The sequence below is a fragment of the Armigeres subalbatus genome, chromosome 2 (assembly GCF_024139115.2).
Source record: "Armigeres subalbatus isolate Guangzhou_Male chromosome 2, GZ_Asu_2, whole genome shotgun sequence".
NCBI lineage: Eukaryota > Metazoa > Arthropoda > Insecta > Diptera > Culicidae > Armigeres > Armigeres subalbatus.
Window position 1 is genome coordinate 396,494,712 of NC_085140.1, and position 20,073 is coordinate 396,514,784.

A 20,073-nucleotide genomic window follows, 5' to 3' on the forward strand; every position below is an offset into this window, starting at 1 on the left:
GCAGTTTGACGATTTGGCGGGTTTCAACATCCGAGATTCAAAATGGCAAAAACATTGCATATGCGACTTTCGGATTTTTACCAAGACGCGATCATAAATATCGGTGCATCGCAGGGTGGTTCATATTTACCATATTAACCCTCTCCCGCCGATGGTGACTGTAGAGCACCATCAAATTTTGCACTTTCTAACCTTCATCGAATTTTTTCAACAACAAAAAGCAATTGTTGGCACATCTTTATGGTTCCTTTAGACTGCAAATATAATCAATTTTCAATACAACTAATTAAACTATTAATTTACAATTTTTTTTTCTTTTTCCACAAATTTTGGCTATGCCAAACAACTTTTGTTCTAGATTTTTTCTCAAAGATGATTCCTTCCTATTGAAATCTTTGAAAAAGTTGTGGGCGGGAGAGGGTTAATTCGGTGAACATATTCAGGACTTAGGTTGAATTGAAAGTAATTGAGTGCATCGCTCCACGATTTTCAATAACTTTCAACTGCAGATAATTTGCGCTAATAAATGTTATGAACTTTTCAAATGAAAATATGCAAAAAAAGCTAGCTATAGCTAGCGGGTTTCTGTGATTTAAATGTTGTCCGCATACATCCAACTAGCCAAGGACAGTGATTCATGCTTTCGAACATAACTTTTTGTATAACAACGCAATATTCGAATCCGTAACAAGCCGGCCATAGTGGCACCACTATGAGACGAGCTCCGACCTCCAATGATCGTGTTTTATTTCCTTAGCACTGACCGGGCCACCACGGATTACTAAATAGATTTTACCGATGATGGACTATGAGGTATTCGCATGATTGTGCTGGTCATTAGGAGGAAAGTCAGTTATTTGGAAGAGTTCAAGCCCAAGTTTTCCCCTCAGTGAAGCCTCTTACTCCTGTCGGGAACATTTTCAAGATGAAGTCCTGTCAAATGAGACTGCTTGATCGTAGTACGTTTCTCGAACTACTCCAAGCAGCATTCTAAACCTCGTTATAAACATCTCAGTATTGCTTGAATTTCACATGTAATTTGCTAATTCATTAAAAAAGCATCTGGAACTGTAATAACAAATGAATTATAGAATAACATGGAATGGAATAACAATTGATATTTTGAAACGCATTTTCAGCAGAAAATTAAGCGTATCCGGCCAGTCCCTTGCTTTTCAAACAAACCACGTTTAAGATCAGGTGCAGTTTGCCGATTTGGCGGATATCAACATCCGAGATTCAAAATGTCAACAACATTGCATATGCGACTGTCGGATTTTTACCGAGACGTGATCACAAATATCGGTGCATCGCAGGGGGGTTCATATTTGCCATATTAACCCTCTCCCGCCCATGGTGTCTGTGGAGCACCATCAAATTTTGCACCTTCTCAACTTTATCGTTTGTTTCAACGACAAAAAGGAATATTTGACACACCTTTAAGGTTGAAACATCAAAACCTATCAAAACATACGAACATTTGATTTCAATACATTTATTCGATAAAAATACACTAAAATACTAAATTACACGGAGAAATACATTAATTCACAAAATTACAATATTGCATACAATACATATAAATGCACGAAAAATACATCAATACGTGATCAAATACGTTGGCCTGAATCGAAAATACACAAGTGAATCGCCCCTCGGTTTGGGTGGGGCAGAAAAGAACCATTACTCGGCTACTGTGATGCAGACTGGGCAGGTGACCCGGTTAGTCGTCGATCAACTTCTGGGTATGTATTTCTGTTTGCGGGTGGTGTAATTTCCTGGTCAAGCCGTCGTCAAACTTGCGTAACGCTCTCTTCCATGGAAGCGGAGTATGTCGCACTCTCCGAAGCCTGTCAAGAGACCATCTGGTTGAGACAGCTTCTGCTTGATTTTGATGAACCCCAACAACCAACCACAATAAGAGAGGATAACCAGGGATGTATTGCATTCGTCAACACCGAGAGATCAAACCGACGGTCCAAGCACATCGACACTAGAGAAAGATTTGTGCGTGAACTATGTGAGAAGAAGGAGATAGTGCTTGAGTACTGTTGTACAGAGAACATGATAGCGGATATAATGACGAAGCCATTAGGGCCACAGAAACATAAATATTTCGTCGAACAGTTAGGACTACTGAATCCACGATGAAGCGGGCAATCGCTGAGGAGGAGTGTGGAGAATGCATCGATTTACCCATTCTTTATTCACCGTGTATTCTATTCCCACATTCCTGGTAACCCTGTATACTTCGTGCACACGCTTAGATCAGTTTACCTATTTATAGGTACTTTAATCACCCATATTTGGGTATTGCAAAAATTACTCATAATATGGGTGAAATATACTGAGAAAATCAGTCAATTTCACCCATATTGTTGATAATATGACTTAACCTATAAATGGGTAAAATTATTTACTCATATTTGGATGAAAAAATAAACATTTGCATCCTAACCACGACCAGATCAAACAAATCACAGTTTTGAAGTGCTTGTCATATTGTCCCTGAAATTTATAATTTTGGAGTTTTGGCCAAGTGAAATCAGGATCAGCTTCACTCCAACGCAGTGAAGAGTAAGGGTCTGTCTCAATTGGATAATTAAACTGAAATTAAACTTAAAAGTGACATTTCAATAATTATCGAATAACCCTGCTCGCAGAGCAAGATTACTTTTGACAGATATCGAATCATTTTCCATCGATGTCCTATTGGAATTGCAGGGTAGCACCAGCCATTCTTATAACGGGGTGATTTTTTAATTTTCGAACTGTCACTTTTAAGTTTGATTCTCCAAATGAGACAGACCCTAAGAACGTGTACGATAAACCGCTTCTCCACCGTCAACGGATACGGAAACCTGTCGAAATAGCAGCCGATAATGCACGCACCTGGTCTATAGGTGAATTTAAATAATGATCCGCCCCTACTTTCTAATGACACTTATCTTCGTCATCCTTAAATCGTGGAACTGTGCAAGTCGAATCTTGCTCGGAAGTTCAGTCTCATTTGTGCCGGAACTGGGAAAATTCGGCATGCATTCAGCTGGCGGTCAGCGGTGAATTCCCGACGGTATCCGAAGAAGTGCAGTTCCTACTGTTCACCATTTGTTGTCACCAGCAAGTTTCCCGAAATCTCATTACGGTAAGTAATGCTGGAGAAAAATGATTAGTGCTATAAGAATTACTGTTTATATCTATGGTTTCATTATTTCGTTTTTCAGGAAACCGATGACCACAGCAAAGCAATTTCAAACAGAAACTTTTTCCGCAATTGGCAACTTGATTTTTGAGCGGCAATAACGACCCAAGAAGCAGTGTAGAATTCACTTCAGACTACATCCCTTCAGCCCTCTCGGTCTTCCCATAGTCCCTATAAGAACGAATCAATCGAATATGATGACGCTAGTGGAGAATTCACATCAAATGACCCCGAATCCTCTCATAATGCGAACCATAATGCGAAACCTGTTAATAAGCTGCCACCGTACCCGCCTTTTCGTGCTCAGGTAAGTTTCAATAACGATCTGCACCTCTGCAATAGAAATGAGTTCTCCGTCTATTTACAGCTGCAGCCGTAAGAACACCGGATGTGGAACTGCGAAGTGTTGGACATCCGTTCTATCCATGCAACAGAGGGGAAGTTCCGGCAGTACGTCGATGCCTGCAGCAATCCAAATAAATGCAGCTACTGTGTTCCCGAATTTAAAAGCGATACGTTCATATTTCGGTCCGCTTAAATTATTCACTTTTATTTTTTATTTTTTTTGAATAAATTTATATTATGGTTCTTTGATTATAAATAAATTTGTTTCTCTTTATTTTCTCGATAAAAAAACAAAAACAAAACATTACCCAAATATGGGTGAAATTTACCAATAAACCGATCCTATTAAAGTACCTATATATGGGTGAACTGGGTTTACCCATAAATAGGTAAACGACAATTCACCCATATCTAGGTATGTGCACTTTTTGGTGATTCTAGGTACTCTTCACCCATATTTGGGTGAACTGAACTAAGCGTGCAGGGGAAAGAGTAATGCCTTGTTCAGATTACAGCTGAATAACATGTTATTCGAAGGTGTTACTTCTGAATAACAAAACCGTTCGCACTAGCATTTTAGGTAATACTATTTGACAGCTGACAGCATGTGTCAAGCGCCAATTTTTTTCGAGCAGTTTGTTGTTTGTTTACAAATATGCAGCGAGATTCTTCAAATTAGAATTCAATTATTATTAAACAATTATTCTGTTTGCGATTAAAGAACTGTTCAGCGGTAATGAGATTTATTAATTTGCTATTTTCTTCGTAATTGCAAGAAGCGGACCAAACTCCGAAGGCGTGAGTTCAGTATGGGATGAAACAGATAGTGATTAGTGTGCGCTAAAAAGCCAGAAGTATTTGTGTGCTTCGTTTAAATTTTATTTTGCAAGTAGGTTACAAGTAGGTAATTTCATTAGCTTTTTTACTGATGTTGCTTTCTATATAAAATAGTGTGTATTGTTTGTCTTACACACAAAAAAAAATCGTTGGTAAAAATAACAGAATCGTTGGTAAAGTTAAGAAAATACGTTAGTGATTTTCAGTAGAAAGTATAAGATTGTTAAATTCACAATTGCAAAAATGTCACTCCGGTGTGAGCTCCGATAAGAGCTGACTTGTCAAAATAACTTTATCCTCTTAAAACTAAATGTGTATTTAACTTGTCAAAATGAAATTTTCTTCTCAACACTAAATGTATATTTTATACTAGAATTGACTATGATGCTTTCAAAACAACAAGTGTTGTGTGCATTCAATTGCAGTACGCAATAATAAATGTTTACATATATATTTATTGAAAACTATTTGTTTATATTTGCTTGCTTTCTAATAATGGTTACAGAGTACAGATAAAATTTACGATGAGCATTTGCCGTTCTTGTTTGCCTCAATGGCACCATTGCCAGCTATTGCAGCTGCCCGTTTTTCATTCCGCAGCGTAAATGGTCGAAGGAAAGGATATCAGCTGCTGTGGCACACCGAAACGGCCAGCCAAATATTTAAATGATGGTTTGATCATCAGACCAACAGGAGTTAATAATGACGAGTCTGAAATTAAAGAAACCACATACATTAATAACCGATTGCCAATATAATTAATTAACTCACATTTCTTCCGAATTATGTTTCGGACATTCCATTTCCATTTCCCTTGCTATGGTGGTATGCCAGAATAAGGGGATGCGCCCAAGGTGATCGATTTCCAGCAGACAGCCCACGACTCCGAATGCCCAGACATCGCTTTTCGTATCTTACACGGCCTTTGTTCTCCGGTACACGACCCTCACCGAGAAGCGCATTCCAAGCGACCAGATCGCGATGAAGTTAGAAAAGCCATTTCCTTGCTGATCTGCCAGGAAAACGACAGGATATCCTTCACTGTTGATGGGTTCGTTCTCGTAGTCAGTATAGAGATCTTCATTTTCACCTTTCCTCCACCACTTTTGTAGATTGATGATGACAAATCTTGGAACCTTCGATATGCGAGCTGCAGCGGCGATTATCTTTTTGATGCTCGAAAACCTTCGTTCAAAGTGTCCGAAAAGTACAGGGTCAGGAGTGGGTCCTCTAACACTCACTCGCACAACATACGCGCACTTCCGGATGGATCAGAAACGCGCCCGCGGTGGCCTCCTTTACAGCTGTAGGGGACATCTAGACGAGTAATTGCACACGCGCCCCACGAGCACTAGCGCATGTCCCCCAAAACGCGAACGAATGCCTGTTGCTGTCACCGATCCTCTCCCTTCTTCCGTAGAGCTTGTTTACAGGATTTTCCTCCGGCTTTTTGTCGTTGTATTTTCCGTCATCGTTGTCGTCCTGCAGAGAAACGGAAAGATTATAGCAAATAAACATTAGTACTGTCAAATGAGCAGCTCGAAGTTGTTGCCGTCACGCTGATACCCATTTGTTGACAAAAAAGTTTGAGCAGGACGGGAACAACTTCGAGCTGCTCATTGGACAGCACTATTGAAACGTGGATGATTTTTTCTGCCTCGTTTGGATTTTGGTTTTCCTAAAATAAACTGACCCAACATCTACCTACTTACCAGTCAAGATATTCTCGATTCCTTTTGAGTATGTTCCTCCATGATGCAAATTTCCTTCTACAGCTCCTCGTTGTAGACACATCGGCGGAAGCCGGAGCCGGAAGCATAATGCAAAACTGGGATCTTCTAGCAGCGGGGCTGTTGCTCTGAATTTGTGTGCCTGCTGTAAACATAGAAGTTGAGCATTTCAATTAAAATCTTTTAAAACAATTTCACTGTTTATTAGGTAATCACATCATTACTATATAGGCATAAGTTTTCGAAACAACTTACCTAAATCAATCACTTGTTTAGTTTGATTTTGTTACGCGAATCGGACCAATCTGATAAATATATTCATAAATGAATATTTTTCTATCATTTGACAGATCGTCGTGAGCTGCCAGTAACACTTTTTCTATTGCTAGCGTTGCCAGAAATATCGAATATGAAAGTTAGTTTGATTGTTTTACAATTTTTGTTCTGAATGTTCTCACTGTAAAAATAACAATTTTACACTGAGAAAAATATATCAAATTGAACATTTTGCTTTTAAATTAAATATTTTAGCATTCAAAAGTACCAAATTTCCCAAACTTTCAAAATGAAATTAGAAAATGTTGAAATCACAACTATTTTTTTCTCTGTGTAGGTTTCGTCACCGGTGAACGGGATGTGAAGTCGAGGATTTCATAAATATTACACAGGCAGAAAGCATCAATGGAGCCTGGAAGGTCAAGATGGATCAGAAATAATACAATGTTTAGCAGCTGCAAGACGAGCCAACGTGAATTCAAGTTAAACCAAATTGTATCGCCAAAACAGTGTGACAATGGAATTCATGGAACATCTTCAGCGCGAGACACAGGATTCATGGAACCCGAACTAACTCGAGAACTACGGTGGAAATTCCAAAAATATTCAGTGCTATCGTTTGGAGCGACCGACGGCTTTTTACTGGGGTAAGTCCGAAACAGTTTATTATGCAATTTGAAATTTTCGAAATAATGTTACTGACGATAATAATTTTATGTATTTAGATGCGTCTAGTCCTTGGGCCCAATGGGAAGTATCATCAGTGTTGGTTGTCCTCCCCTATTTGGTTGTATCGTTGATCGGATTATTCTGCACCTATTTTGTTGATCCAGTTTTGCTCAAAAGGTCACCAATCGGAAAACCACAAGTTGCCGGTAGTGATAGTATTATAATTGGTTTTAAGAGTAAGAAATTCACCGTCGTTTCGCCCACGAAGTAACTTCCAATTTTTATAATAAAATAACAATTAAACAACGCAGGATGATATTATTATATCTATGATGATATCGCACGTAATCATCATCAGAGGAGATGGTATTAGTTGCCAAAATCAGCTAAAACCATTATATTATATCTCAACTTAGGTGAACGAGGCCAGGCACGGAACTACGTTGTTGTGTTTCGCTAGGAAGGGATCGTGGAGTACTAATAACTAAAATAGATACTAGAGTAAAATGATTCAAACGAAATAAAGATATTCAAACGCATTCACTTCTTCTTCTTCTTTTTCTTCTTCTACGGGTCTACATTCCAAGTTGAACCTGGCGCGTTTTTCAACTTGTTATCCTTCACCATTTTCTCAGTTAAAATTTGAAAGCTTTTCTATGCCCGCCATTTCATAAGTGTATGTCCTGTTTGGCAAGTACAATGGATACATTATGCCCAAGCAATCGAGATTGCTTTCCACCCGAAAACATACTAGACTTAACCTAAAATTAAAACTTGTTAACTCTGGATTCGCAGTCCTACGCATTCAGTTGAAGGCAGATAGTTTAAGGGCTAAATATATTCAACTTAATATGAATTAGACGGTTCAAATAAAATGTAAGCAATCTGAAAATCTATTCTTGTTTTTATTAACTATGGATTCAATTCACTTTTAATCTAGCTTTATTTTTTTATGAATTTTAAAATTATTTATGAAAGTTTCCCAAGTAATACCGAATTTAAAAATTGATGTATAACGTGTTTGAAGTAAGTTGTGAAAAGGTTTCTGGTAAACATACAGCTTATTGATTGATAGAAAATGTTTTGTATAACATTCTCACGACTTTCTGATCACATGTAATTTTTTGATATTTGTTTGGTTTTTGTTGTTTTACACTCTCTAGACATAAAACATGTCGCCAGGATGATTTCTCGAACTTACAATTAACATGTTCATTTTTTGACTATTGCTTAGGGGTCGTACACTAATTACGTAAGCACTTATGAGGAGAGGGGGAGTCTGCTATTTTCTTACGCTCCATATAAATATAAAATGATTTATCTTGGAAAAATCTTACATGGGGGCAGGGGGGATTGAAAACCCCAGAAAAAATGCTTACGTAATTAGTGTACGGCCCCTTAGTTAGAAGATATGTAGTTATGATCCACATGTATGTGTATTTTAATTAATTTTATCAAAATGGAATTCTAAAAAATGTTTGCATGTATTTTTTCATCCAATCCTGTAAATATTTTTATATGAAATGAGACATTTGTCAACAGCTTTTGTTGTATTAAATTTACAGATCATATTATGTTGAACGAATGAACATTTAATATTGAATATTTAGTATTTAAAATTTAATATTTAATATTTAGTATTCAATATTTAATTTTCAATATTTTATAATAAATATTTAATATTTAATATTAATTATTTAACATTTAATATCAATTACATATTTAATATTAATTATTTAACATTCAATATTAATTACACATTTAATATTTAATATCAATTATTTAATATTTGATATTAAATACATATTTAATATTCAATATTTAATATTTAATATTTGGTATTTAACATTTAATATTTAATATTTAATATTTAATATTTAATATTTAATATTTAATACTTGATACTTAATATTTAGTATTTAATATTTAATATTTAATATTTAGAATTTAATATTTAATATTCAATATTTAATATTTAAAATTAAATATTTAATTTTCAATATTTTATATTAAATATTTATAAATATTAAATTTTGAGTATTAAATATTAAATATTGAATATTAAATATGAAATGCGACAGTCCATCATGAAGTATACCTTGCCAATTTTCAGCTCCGTTGTTCTACACAGCTGATTGAAGAATCCGATAGAAAACGAATAGGAAATCAAAAATGACATTGCCGTATAATCCAATTGGACACGTGAAATGACCAACCACTTGAATGCAAGAAAACATGCGCAGGGCCTTCGGCCTTCAGTCGAGCAGCAAATTCGATCAGTTGTATCATGTTATTCGCAATAACATGTTATTCAAAGGTGTTATTCGGCTGTCAGAAATGTATGGGAATATTACCTTCGAAAAACATGTTATTGGCCGAATAACACCAAAGCGCGAATAACATGTTATTCGGCCGTAGTGCGGATATAGCATAAAACACATTTTTTTCTGTATTGTTAGTTACCGATCGCTTCTCGCGCTATAAACACGTTTGTTAATCGTTCAGCATAATAAAAGACATAGTTAGTGCATTCCGCGTGTGTTCTGTATTTATTCCACTGGCCACTCCGAATCCCCGGTGTCCATCTTATTCTGCTGCATGTTCGATTTCTGCCATCAAATATAACCAACACTATAAAAAAAATACACGAGAGGGCCGTGTGTTCTACACATGAATTTGCGCATGTTGTCAATACAAATCAATATCACGTGTAAAACACATGACATGGCTCATTCAAAACTGAGCATTTTTTTTATAAACAAACCACACGGTATTAACGTGTAAAGCAAATCGAATTTGGTTGCTCGACTTGTCATAGTCGCTTGTTTAATATATGATATTGTGGATTTACTTGACCAATGGATTCGAAGGTCGGTTCACTTGCCTATTTCAAACGTTCCCTTTTCCAGCAAGGTTTGCCAAACTCAAGAAATGTTTGGTAGATTACCTTGTTTTTTGCTCCTTGTCTATCAAAACAGATGTCAAAACATCGGAAAAAGAAAGGGAAGTCCGAGGGAAACAGCAAAAAGCACGTGGCAGACTTGCCAGTTTTGACAGATTTTACTATGAAGATGGGTGTGAAGGTGAAAACGGCGATTTCAACGACCGTTCAAGGAGCGACTATTTCGAACGGTCGGGTCCAATAGGGAAATCCACGTACAATATCTAAGAATAATTGTGTTGATTTTCATTTGAATTGTGAGTGAATTTCGTGTTTTCTTTCTCATTTTAATAGTGATAATGATTGCATATCCGTCCGGATTCCGATTTCCGTCATCGGATCGAAATCCATTTCAAGAAACATAGTTTTCCTATAACTTCGACGAATCAACGGTGGAAGTATAGAAAAACGTCTCGTTGGTTTTCGAACCACTGACGGAAATTGATATCCGGACAGATAGAAAAAAAATCAAGTTGGTAAAAATGTAATATCCACAGTGGGTGGTTGCTTTTATTATTTTAAGAGAAGTTGAACCACACCAACTAATACTATTTTACTAGCTGAGGCCGGCGATTTTGTCTTCGAACTGGTAAGTGCTTTTATTTTCCGAAATCTGCAACCGGTAAATAAGGTTTTTATTATCCACACAGATCATAAAAAATTGAAGTTACCTACATCTAAAAGAGCTGCTGCTGGAGAACATGATCGGTTCGGTGGTAATTCCTGCTAGCAAGAAGCCGCCACGAAGTACATACGTCGCAAAGGATAGTCGGATGAGGCCGGTATTGACGATGCGTCTTCGCCGTTTTGAGTATAATGCCATCTTATTTGATCCTGCTGCTGCTAAAGCAGGAAGTGAACATGCAATCAATTAGAAAAAGTACCAAATTAGTATGCTCTGATGCGATTCAACATAAACGAGGAGCCATAGCAGGTCAGCCAGATTTTCCAGAGCAAGAAAATTTATTTTAAAATATTAATATATATATATATGTATTAAATTAATGGATGTCAACCGTATAACGACAGTCGCATTCCGGATGGATTAAATTAAACGAAAACAAATTATTAAAAAGAAGTGAAAAATCTACGTTTCCTGTCGTTTAATTACAGTTCCGAAAAATATGGATAATTTTTTTTGAGAATTCCTTCGTAGATTTATAAACGTTTATAAATATTTTTTTCAATTAGTTAAATCAAACATTATACTATACTTGTTTTTACTTAAGATAGCAGGTGAACTTCACTTTTTTCATTTATTTGGCAGGGTTGCATGTTCCACACATCTTCTGCCCTCCCGGTCACTCAACAATAAAATGTCCCTTCTTTTTTTATTCATAAATTAATAAGTGCAAATTAATATAAAAGCAGTTCACTATTTACCGATAATTGAAATTGAAAAATGTTGCGGGCTTTCGAAACATGCATGAACATGTCCGTTTTTATTGAAATAATGACACATGGAGGATCGTCTGAATCGTCTGAATGCATACTCAAATTCGTTTGAAGTAATTCATAACATGTTTTAGATAAACATATGACATCGTGGTGTATCAATTATACAATTTGCTATAAACATAGTCATTTGAACTGAGTTTGTGAAGAACATCTCAGTGATGTGAAATACATCAGACTTGATGGTGTAATTTGGAATGAAATATCAACATTCTGAAACACACGAGTCGAACGTGTATTTGTTATGGTTTTTCATGGATGGGCATATCATATGGTAGTGTATCAATAATGAATTTGGACGTATACAATGACATTTGAACTGAGGATGTCAAGAACATCGTAGTGATGTGGATTGCACTAGAATTGATGGTGTAAGCTTATTGAAAATATCCATATTCCGAAAAACATGAATCGAACGTGTATTTTTTTATCAGTGAAACGCAAACTGCCAGCAAATGATGTCAGTTTTCACTATAGATAGTGCACGCTAATCTGAAACAACCCAGTGGCCGGGTCGATTTTACCCGGATTTTTTCGATATTAGCGGTTGTCAAAATCTGGGTATGTCAACAAAATGGATCTGAGTCAGACAAACCCGTAATCTGGGTAAATGGGGACTTAAATATTTCTGATACAGCAACATGACGCCGACTTTGCATTCCGGAGAAAATGTTGAAATTTTTCGTTGTATGCAGCAAAAATAAGGTAAGAATGGTTAAATTTATCAAGGCGGAGCATTGTCGGCACAGCCGGCAAATGATATACGTTGGGGGAAACTGAATTTTTTAACATTTTTTATACAATAACAATATTCTGAAGCGAAAAGAGCTGGGTACTGGATACCCAGATTTTTTCGCTTGCACTGTTACCCAGATTTGAGTTTAGGTACCCGAACCCAAATTAGAGTAACCACGGTTTTGCTGAATTTGGGTCACTTTGACATAATTTTGGGTAGCTCCAGGTTAGCGTGTGGAATATATAGATGAGCGAAGATAAATCCTCTGTCTCCAAACGAACTGTCAAACGTGTCTCCAAACGAACATGACGTCACTATTTCAATGGAAACGTTAAGGGCTGTGACGTCATATGCGCGTGTGCACGGGCAAAAAAATCGACTCAGCCATGCTTTCGCTCATCTATAGATTCTACTATAGATAGTAGAATCTATAGATAGTGGAATATATAGATGAGCGAAGATAAATCCTCTGTCTCCAAACGAACTGTCAAACGTGTCTCCAAACGAACATGACGTCACTATTTCAATGGAAACGTTAAGGGCTGTGACGTCATATGCGCGTGTGCACGGGCAAAAAAATCGACTCAGCCATGCTTTCGCTCATCTATAGATTCTACTATCTATAGTAGAATCTATAGATGAGCGAAAAGCATGGCGGAGTCGATTTTTTGCCCGTGCACACGCGCATATGACGTCACAGCCCTTAACGTTTCCATTGAAATAGTGACGTCATGTTCGTTTGGAGACACGTTTGACAGTTCGTTTGGAGACAGAGGATTTATCTTCGCTCATCTATATATTCCACTATCTATAGATTCTACTATCTATAGTTTTCACGAAGTGTAACTTGTACTGAACAAAAATAGAAAAAAAAAACAAGCAAACGTCAAAAGAATCAACAGCGAACAGCAACAGAGCAAAATCGTTTTTGTGCTTTTGCCAAAAGTAGGATTGCAATTTGTATTCGTAACAAAATAATTTGCATTATCCTGAAAATTGTCCGGAAAAGACCTCCGTTACTAACATGAGTCAACCGCGTGCAAACGAGGAAAAAATGGATATTGATGCTGATGAGCAACAGCCGGTTGCTGGTGGCAGCTCAAGTGCTAGTGCTACCACCAAAGTTGCTTCTCCTGTCGCTTCTAGCGCCGGTTCGAGTACAGTTGCCGCGGTCACCGGCCCGGCGCAAACGAAACAACCCCCTTTGGGTGACTCACGGAATGTTATGGCCAGTAGCGCTACGGTTCCCTCGGTTACCTGTTCGTTGCACCCGCTGGTGATTATGAACATTTCGGACCACTGGACCCGGATCCGCGCCCAGAATGGATTCAAATCACAGGTATACGGCGCCCTGATCGGGAAGCAGAAGGGACGGAACATTGAGGTCATGAACTCGTTCGAGCTGAAGTTCGACCTGGTCGACGACGAGGTGCACATCCTGATGGACTACTACAACACCAAGGAGGAACAATGTAAGTAGTTAATATACCGGAAGTATAATACATTGGATATGGACTATATTCTCTCTTTTTATTATTAAAATAAAACTGATCTAAAATTTCCAGTTTCTAACTAAACATTCTGAAGAAGTTTATGCATTCTAAGTATGGTTCAAACATTTTTATTTCACAGATAAACAAGTTTTCAGCGATCTGGATTTCTTGGGATGGTACACGACCGGATCGGTGCCCTCTGAGAAGCACATCAATATTCACAAGCAAATTTGTCAGATCAACGAATGTCCGATTATGGTACTTTTGGATCCGACCAGTCGGAACATGAATCAATTGCCTATTTCGCTGTACGAATCGGTAATCGATATCGTACAGGGCGATGCTGTGATGCTCTTCGTTCCCTTAACGTACACCCTGGCCACAGAGGAAGCCGAACGCATTGGGGTAGACCACGTAGCCCGTATGTCCACAAACGATTCCGACGAAAACTCGACTGTTGCGGAACACCTGCTGGCGCAGCATAGCGCTATTAAGATGCTCCATTCTCGGATCAAGATTGTACTGGCGTATATTAAGGCCGTTGAAGGCGGGCAGCTGGAACCGAATCAGGAAATTTTACGCGGTGCTTATTCTCTCAGTCGTCGACTGCCGGTGATTCAAAATCCGGCTTTCAAGGAGGAATTTTATACGGTAATTTGGATACTTTCGGATAAATGATTTACTTACCTCATTGATTTTTTTCGTAGCAATCGAATGACGTCGGATTGATTACCTATCTCGGAGCTCTGACCAAGGTTTCGAACGATATGAATCAGTTGGTGAATAAGTTTAACGTTCTTTACGACCGCCAAGGAATGGGGAGAAGGATGCGAGGTCTATTCTTTTAAGCTCCGTGTTTCCTTATGAAGGTAAATATGTCGATAATTGAACTCATGAGTGACTACTGGATATTTCTACGTTCTTTATTGAATACAACTTCCCATCGGTTCGATACCCAAACTATCTAAATTCAACAAGAATCAACCTACCAATCAAGTAATGCTTATGAGCCTTTGGAAAGAACTTCCTTATAGGGGCGGCAGAACGATTCACTTGCCTCCTTTTCCGCTGCTCGTACCTGCCTTGTCGTCTTCCTCTTCCTCCTCTTCTTCAGACTCATCGTCATCATCTTCATCCGAGTCAGAGCCCTCCTCGTAGTCGTCATCATCATCGGAATCGGTTTCATTGTAACGGTCAGCAGCTGCTCGGTACGCGGTGTATTCGGCATCGTACACGTAGTCATCATCATCGTCATCCATGTCGTCTTGACGTTTACGGCCATACTTATGGCTACGAACTGAGAATAAAAATTACTATTCGTTAGTTTACTTGTTTGGCAATGACAATAATTGTCTTGTGGTTATTTTACGATTTCGGTCATTTGCACTAATTTAAAACATTGGCGGAGATAGGTAGCGTGGGGCACCACACGATGCAATAACACCATTGTGACCCACTAAATAAAAAAACTGGCACCGCTAGTGATTTAAATTGTAGCATACATCTATTCAAAATTTAATCGAGCAATCGCGCGTCAGTCTACTCCTAAAACAAATCAGATTATTTCTAGGTAGTCGAGCATTTTTTCTCCCTTAACTGGTCCTGGAATCGCACTGACCGGCAAAGAATTTGTACTTATCAAGCATGTATGAGACCTCTACGCTTGATTCGCATCGCGATATGATTGATTTTTGCTTTTGCTTCCCGTATTACGTTAACAAAAAAGCTTTCGTCTTTTAAAACTAGTACCATCTTACCAGACATGCTCAGATCCTTAGTCTGGCTCGTATCGTAGTTGCACTTTGGACACGGAATCGGCTTGTTCTTGTCGTACTTGAAGCCTTTTCGACGAATATGATCCTCGCAGTAACACGTCTTACAACGCAGGCACGAGTATTGTCCCAGTCGGTTGCACGACTGACACTTGTACGATTCCGACTCCAACACCTGACAGGAGGCCTGGTGCTCGAACTGATCGTCCTCACAAAGGAAGTTATCGCAGAAGCAACACTTATACATTCGGCCACCGTGGTCCCAGACGCCACGTTCGCATTCGATGCATACGGCATCCATCAGTGGACAGGTGCAGGCATGCGCCTGAAGACACTTCCGTCCGTGGCAGATCCAGGCCTCACAATGATCGCAGATGGCACCCACCATCTGCAGCCCGGTGGTGTACACACCCGGGTGCTTCACGACACAGTCTCCGGTTTTTAGCATGCATTTCTGCTTTCCGCAATGGGCGCATATGGGCAAGCGTTGAACGCTTTGACAGAAATAGCAAAATGCACGAGACTTCTGCTTCCTGGTCAATTGAAATTAGATTGAATTATCGTAAAATAAGAAACTTTCTGAAGGAACGCATACCTGCCACACTTCTCGCAATCCATTGGCAGATTGCAAGGTTGCTCCGGCAGCTGAGATTCGCGATTGCGAATCTCTTTCTGGCGAAGTTTCTGCTTTTCGGCCTTCTTACGCTGACCAGTTTTTTTCTTCGGCATTTTTAATGCGGTAAAACTAAACTCGACAATAAGAATTCACAATTTTAAGGGAAAATACTTTTAGAAGCACTTATCTGATCATTATTATTCAACACGATGTTCAATGGAAACCAAGTTGTTGGGGTTGTTGTTATTGGCGTATCACGGAGAAACGTCAAGAATCGAGAAAACCCGTGCGTGGCAGAAGGTACTAAAATCGTGCAGTGAGTTCAATGCTACTCTATAACTTCCATTATAAATCTATAATAAATAACTTCAGATGAAAGAAGTTGATTAATGGAGACGCGTGATGTTCAACAATACTTCAATCCTTCAATTAACACTAAGTACCGTGCACGTACTCAACTTTGCGCAGCTCCTAACTTTGCGCATTTTGCGGCTATTTTTGTAATAGAATGCGTTTAAATTGAATTTCGAAATATAATTATAACTTGTCAGCACAATATACATGTTATCATAACAGTGCCTGCATTTTTTCGCTGTTATATGACACATTTTTCATTTTATTAGTCGAAACTTGTACTGAAAACAGTAAAAATGAACAAAATGGCGTGTTCTTAGCACAAATGACAAGTGACGGTCTATCCGAAAAACTGTTTTTTTTGTGTAAATTTTTACATTCGCTGACAACTGATTACACATGGACCCAATAATTATAATATTGTTGAAGCCATCTCATTATAATTTGGGTTGTTATTTACATTTTTCGTCAAAATATATTATGCGCAATGTTAGGAACAATTTTTCAATATGTACAGTGTACCTAATTTTGCGCACAACTCGTATTTCTTCGATATTTTCAACGTTTATGATATACCTCGTCGGAATAGGGTTTACGCAAAAAAGAACTTTTGTTAGCTATGGCTAATGTACATAAATGAGGCTGTACATACACCAACAGACGTGAAAACATACTAAGTATGTCGAATCATAAGAAAATAATGCTGGGCATCCTCATATTCTCAAATATGCTCAAATATGCCTACAAATGGAATGAACATGAATTGTAATAGTAGTATAGGCTGAAAAAATAAAATTTGGATGAAAAATTGTATGATAGACGCTTGCTTCGTTTTAGAAATTTTCCAAGTTATGTGCTCAAAGTTAGGATTATAATAAGGGGTCTGCTTTGAAGTTCAATTTACTATTTATTTCAAATTTTTGTACTAAATTTAGTTCTCAAACAATAATATGATAATAATATTACAGCATGGAAACTATTTCAGGCAGATAGCTACTTTCTGTACACACCAAATTTTTTTCGCCGAAATTCAGCATATTTTTGCTGAATTTTGCCGAGCTGAACGATCAGCAATCATTTCAGCAAAAAAAAGTTACTGAAAATTTCAGTGAAGTGAACTGTCATTGCATTTGACAATTATTTGCTGAATCATCAGCAAATCCAAATAGTTCGCTGAAATCTCAGTAGATTCAGCCACTATGGAATTTGACAGCAGCTTTCTGAAATAATTCAGCAAAATATACCCAACTGCTGCTTTAATAAGCTTTTAGCTATCCAATAATTAATAAAGAGATGAAAATATTTTTTGAAGGTTTTTTTTTATTTATTTACCTGATATAAATTTATTTAAACATTATTTATACATTTCAAAAGAATGCAGTGAATATGAGCTGGATAGGAATGTCCAGGATTGCCCAACGCTGTCTTTGATTTACTGAAAAAGATTTAAATTTATCACGTGACTGTTCTCTAGTATGTGGTACAGATCATTGGTTAATAAGTAATGGTTATGTAATACTTACAGGAATAAGGGTTCGTGTTGGGAGAAAAAAGAATTTCACAACTTATCACCAAGGGCCTCATACGCCTGTCACTGGCGAACAAAGCTCATGTACTCTGCATCGAAGCTTAGAACCGGTGTTAGGGCGCAATCGTTAATGCGAACATTTTTATATTCGGTTAGTTACTGCAAATAAATTCTTTTTCGAGTCCCTATAATCAAGCACGTTTCTCAAGCATACCATATCGTTATATTGCTACATGATTGAGTGTTTATTTTGATAAAGTATCGAAAACAAAAGTGTGCATAAAAATTGCCTCGCCATAACAAAAAGGTGGTAAAAGAATTAACACTGTTGTTTACAGTTTAGAACCAAATCAGATGTCGCACATGTTGGGGTAGGGATTCAGTTGCTCCGCCTTCTCCCCCTGCTTATCACACAGCATAATTAAAAGCATTACTAAAATGGCTACTTTTCCTCTGAAGTTTGACAGTTAAGAGTCGGTCAATCACACCAAATTTTTTTCGCCGAAATTCAGCATATTTTTGCTGAATTTTGCCGAGCTGAACGATCAGCAATCATTTCAGCAAAAAGTTACTGAAAATTTCAGTGAAGTGAACTGTCACTGCATATGACAATTATTTGCTGAATCATCAGCAAATCCAAATAGTTCGCTGAAATCTCAGTAGATTCGACCACTATGGAATTTGACAGCAGCTTGCTGAAATATTTCAGCAAAATATACCCAACTGCTGCTTAAATACACACCAAATTTTTTTCGCCGAAAATCAGCAAAATTTTGCTGAATTTTGCCGAGCTGAATGATCAGCAATCATTTCAGCAAAAAGAAATTACAGAAAATTTCAGCAAAGTGATCTGACATTTCATTTGACAATTATTTACGGGATAATCAGCAAATTCGAAAAGTTTGCTGAAAATTCAGTTGGCTTGGCCGCTGCAGGATTTGACAGCATCATGCTGATAAAATTCAGCAAAATATTTCTAATAGTTGATGTCATCATATTTTTCGATCCAAATTAATAAGAAATTAATTTTTCTTTTTTCTTTTATTTTAAAATTTAAAATCATTATTATAAATATACACTACACACGCTTCTGTGGGAATGAAATGGTCTAGAGCGCTGGACGTCCTCTTCGAATGGATTGGCTGAAATATATATATAAAGTTTTCCATTCGATATTAATCTTGAAGAAATGTATATATAATATGACTTATTAGACTAAATACTTACCAGTATCATTGAGCGGAATTCAGTGTTTCCCTGAATAATACAAATCCAATAACGCAACAATCGTCAGAAACAGCAATTAGAAAAGCTCCTGCCTAAACTGAAAATGGCTGCTTTTCGTCACACTATGGAACTGTCAAGTATACTTTCTTTAGATGGGAAATGCTGAACGATCAGTAATCTGAAGAAGTATGCTGATTTTCAGTTAAGACAAATCAAATGACTGACTTTCAGTAATCTCCAAAATTGCTGATTGATTTTCAGTAAATCGTTTTGCTGAAATGCGATTTAAGAATTTGGTGTGTAAGCTTTTAGCTACAATAATTAATAAAGAGATGAAAATATTTTTTGAAGGTTTTTTTTTATTTATTTACCTGATATAAATTTATTTTAACATTATTTATACATTTCAAAAGAATGCAGTGAATATGAGCTGGATAGGAATGTCCAGGATTGCCCAACGATCTCTTTGATTTACTGAAAAAGATTTAAATTTATCACGTGACTGTTCTCTAGTATGTGGTACAGATCATTGGTTAATAAGTAATGGTTATGTAATACTTACAGGAATAAGGGTTCGTGTTGGGAGAAAAAAGAATTTCACACCTTATCACCAAGGGCCTCATACGCCTGTCACTGGCGAACAAAGCTCATGTACTCTGCATCGAAGCTTAGAACCGGTGTTAGGGCGCAATCGTTAATGCGAACATTTTTATATTCGGTTAGTTACTGCAAATAAATTCTTTTTCGAGTCCTTATAAGCAAGCACGTTTCTCAAGCATACCATATCGTTATATTGCTACATGATTGAGTGTTTATTTTGATAAAGTATCGAAAACAAAAGTGTGCATAAAAATTGCCTCGCCATAACAAAAAGGTGGTAAAGAATTAACAC

General features: G+C 37.4%; 2 protein-coding genes and 2 long non-coding RNA genes across 6 annotated transcripts; 2 read left to right on the forward strand and 2 right to left on the reverse strand.

The window, feature by feature from the left end:
* The first annotated feature begins 4,045 nt into the window (after positions 1–4,045).
* On the forward strand, positions 4,046–7,872 carry LOC134217489 (uncharacterized). Of its 2 annotated transcripts, none has more exons than XR_009981062.1 (3): positions 4,046–4,451; positions 6,728–7,037; positions 7,116–7,872. It is a non-coding gene; the product is annotated as an uncharacterized LOC134217489 (long non-coding RNA). The 2 variants fall into 2 exon arrangements; XR_009981061.1 differs by having other exon boundaries at positions 4,046–4,447; positions 7,116–7,871.
* LOC134217488 (uncharacterized) lies at positions 4,875–6,476 on the reverse strand. 2 transcript variants are annotated; one of them, XR_009981060.1, is made up of 4 exons: positions 6,370–6,471; positions 6,097–6,259; positions 5,156–5,866; positions 4,875–5,095 (listed from the first exon to the last, which is right to left on the reverse strand). It is a non-coding gene; the product is annotated as an uncharacterized LOC134217488 (long non-coding RNA). The 2 variants fall into 2 exon arrangements; XR_009981059.1 differs by having other exon boundaries at positions 6,097–6,476.
* Positions 7,873–13,065: 5,193 nt separating the features above from the next.
* On the forward strand, positions 13,066–14,680 carry LOC134213242 (COP9 signalosome complex subunit 6). The gene is made up of 3 exons (XM_062692037.1): positions 13,066–13,663; positions 13,824–14,335; positions 14,392–14,680. Exons 1-3 carry the CDS (start codon positions 13,216–13,218, stop codon positions 14,530–14,532), a joined length of 1,101 nt encoding a protein of 366 aa, XP_062548021.1. The 5' UTR covers positions 13,066–13,215; the 3' UTR covers positions 14,533–14,680.
* LOC134213243 (zinc finger protein 330 homolog) lies at positions 14,587–16,320 on the reverse strand. Its single transcript, XM_062692038.1, has 3 exons — positions 16,052–16,320; positions 15,442–15,989; positions 14,587–14,981 (listed from the first exon to the last, which is right to left on the reverse strand). The coding sequence occupies exons 1-3, from the start codon at positions 16,183–16,185 to the stop codon at positions 14,734–14,736; spliced, it is 930 nt and encodes a 309-aa protein (XP_062548022.1). The 5' UTR covers positions 16,186–16,320; the 3' UTR covers positions 14,587–14,733.
* Between the last annotated feature and the right edge of the window lie 3,753 nt (positions 16,321–20,073).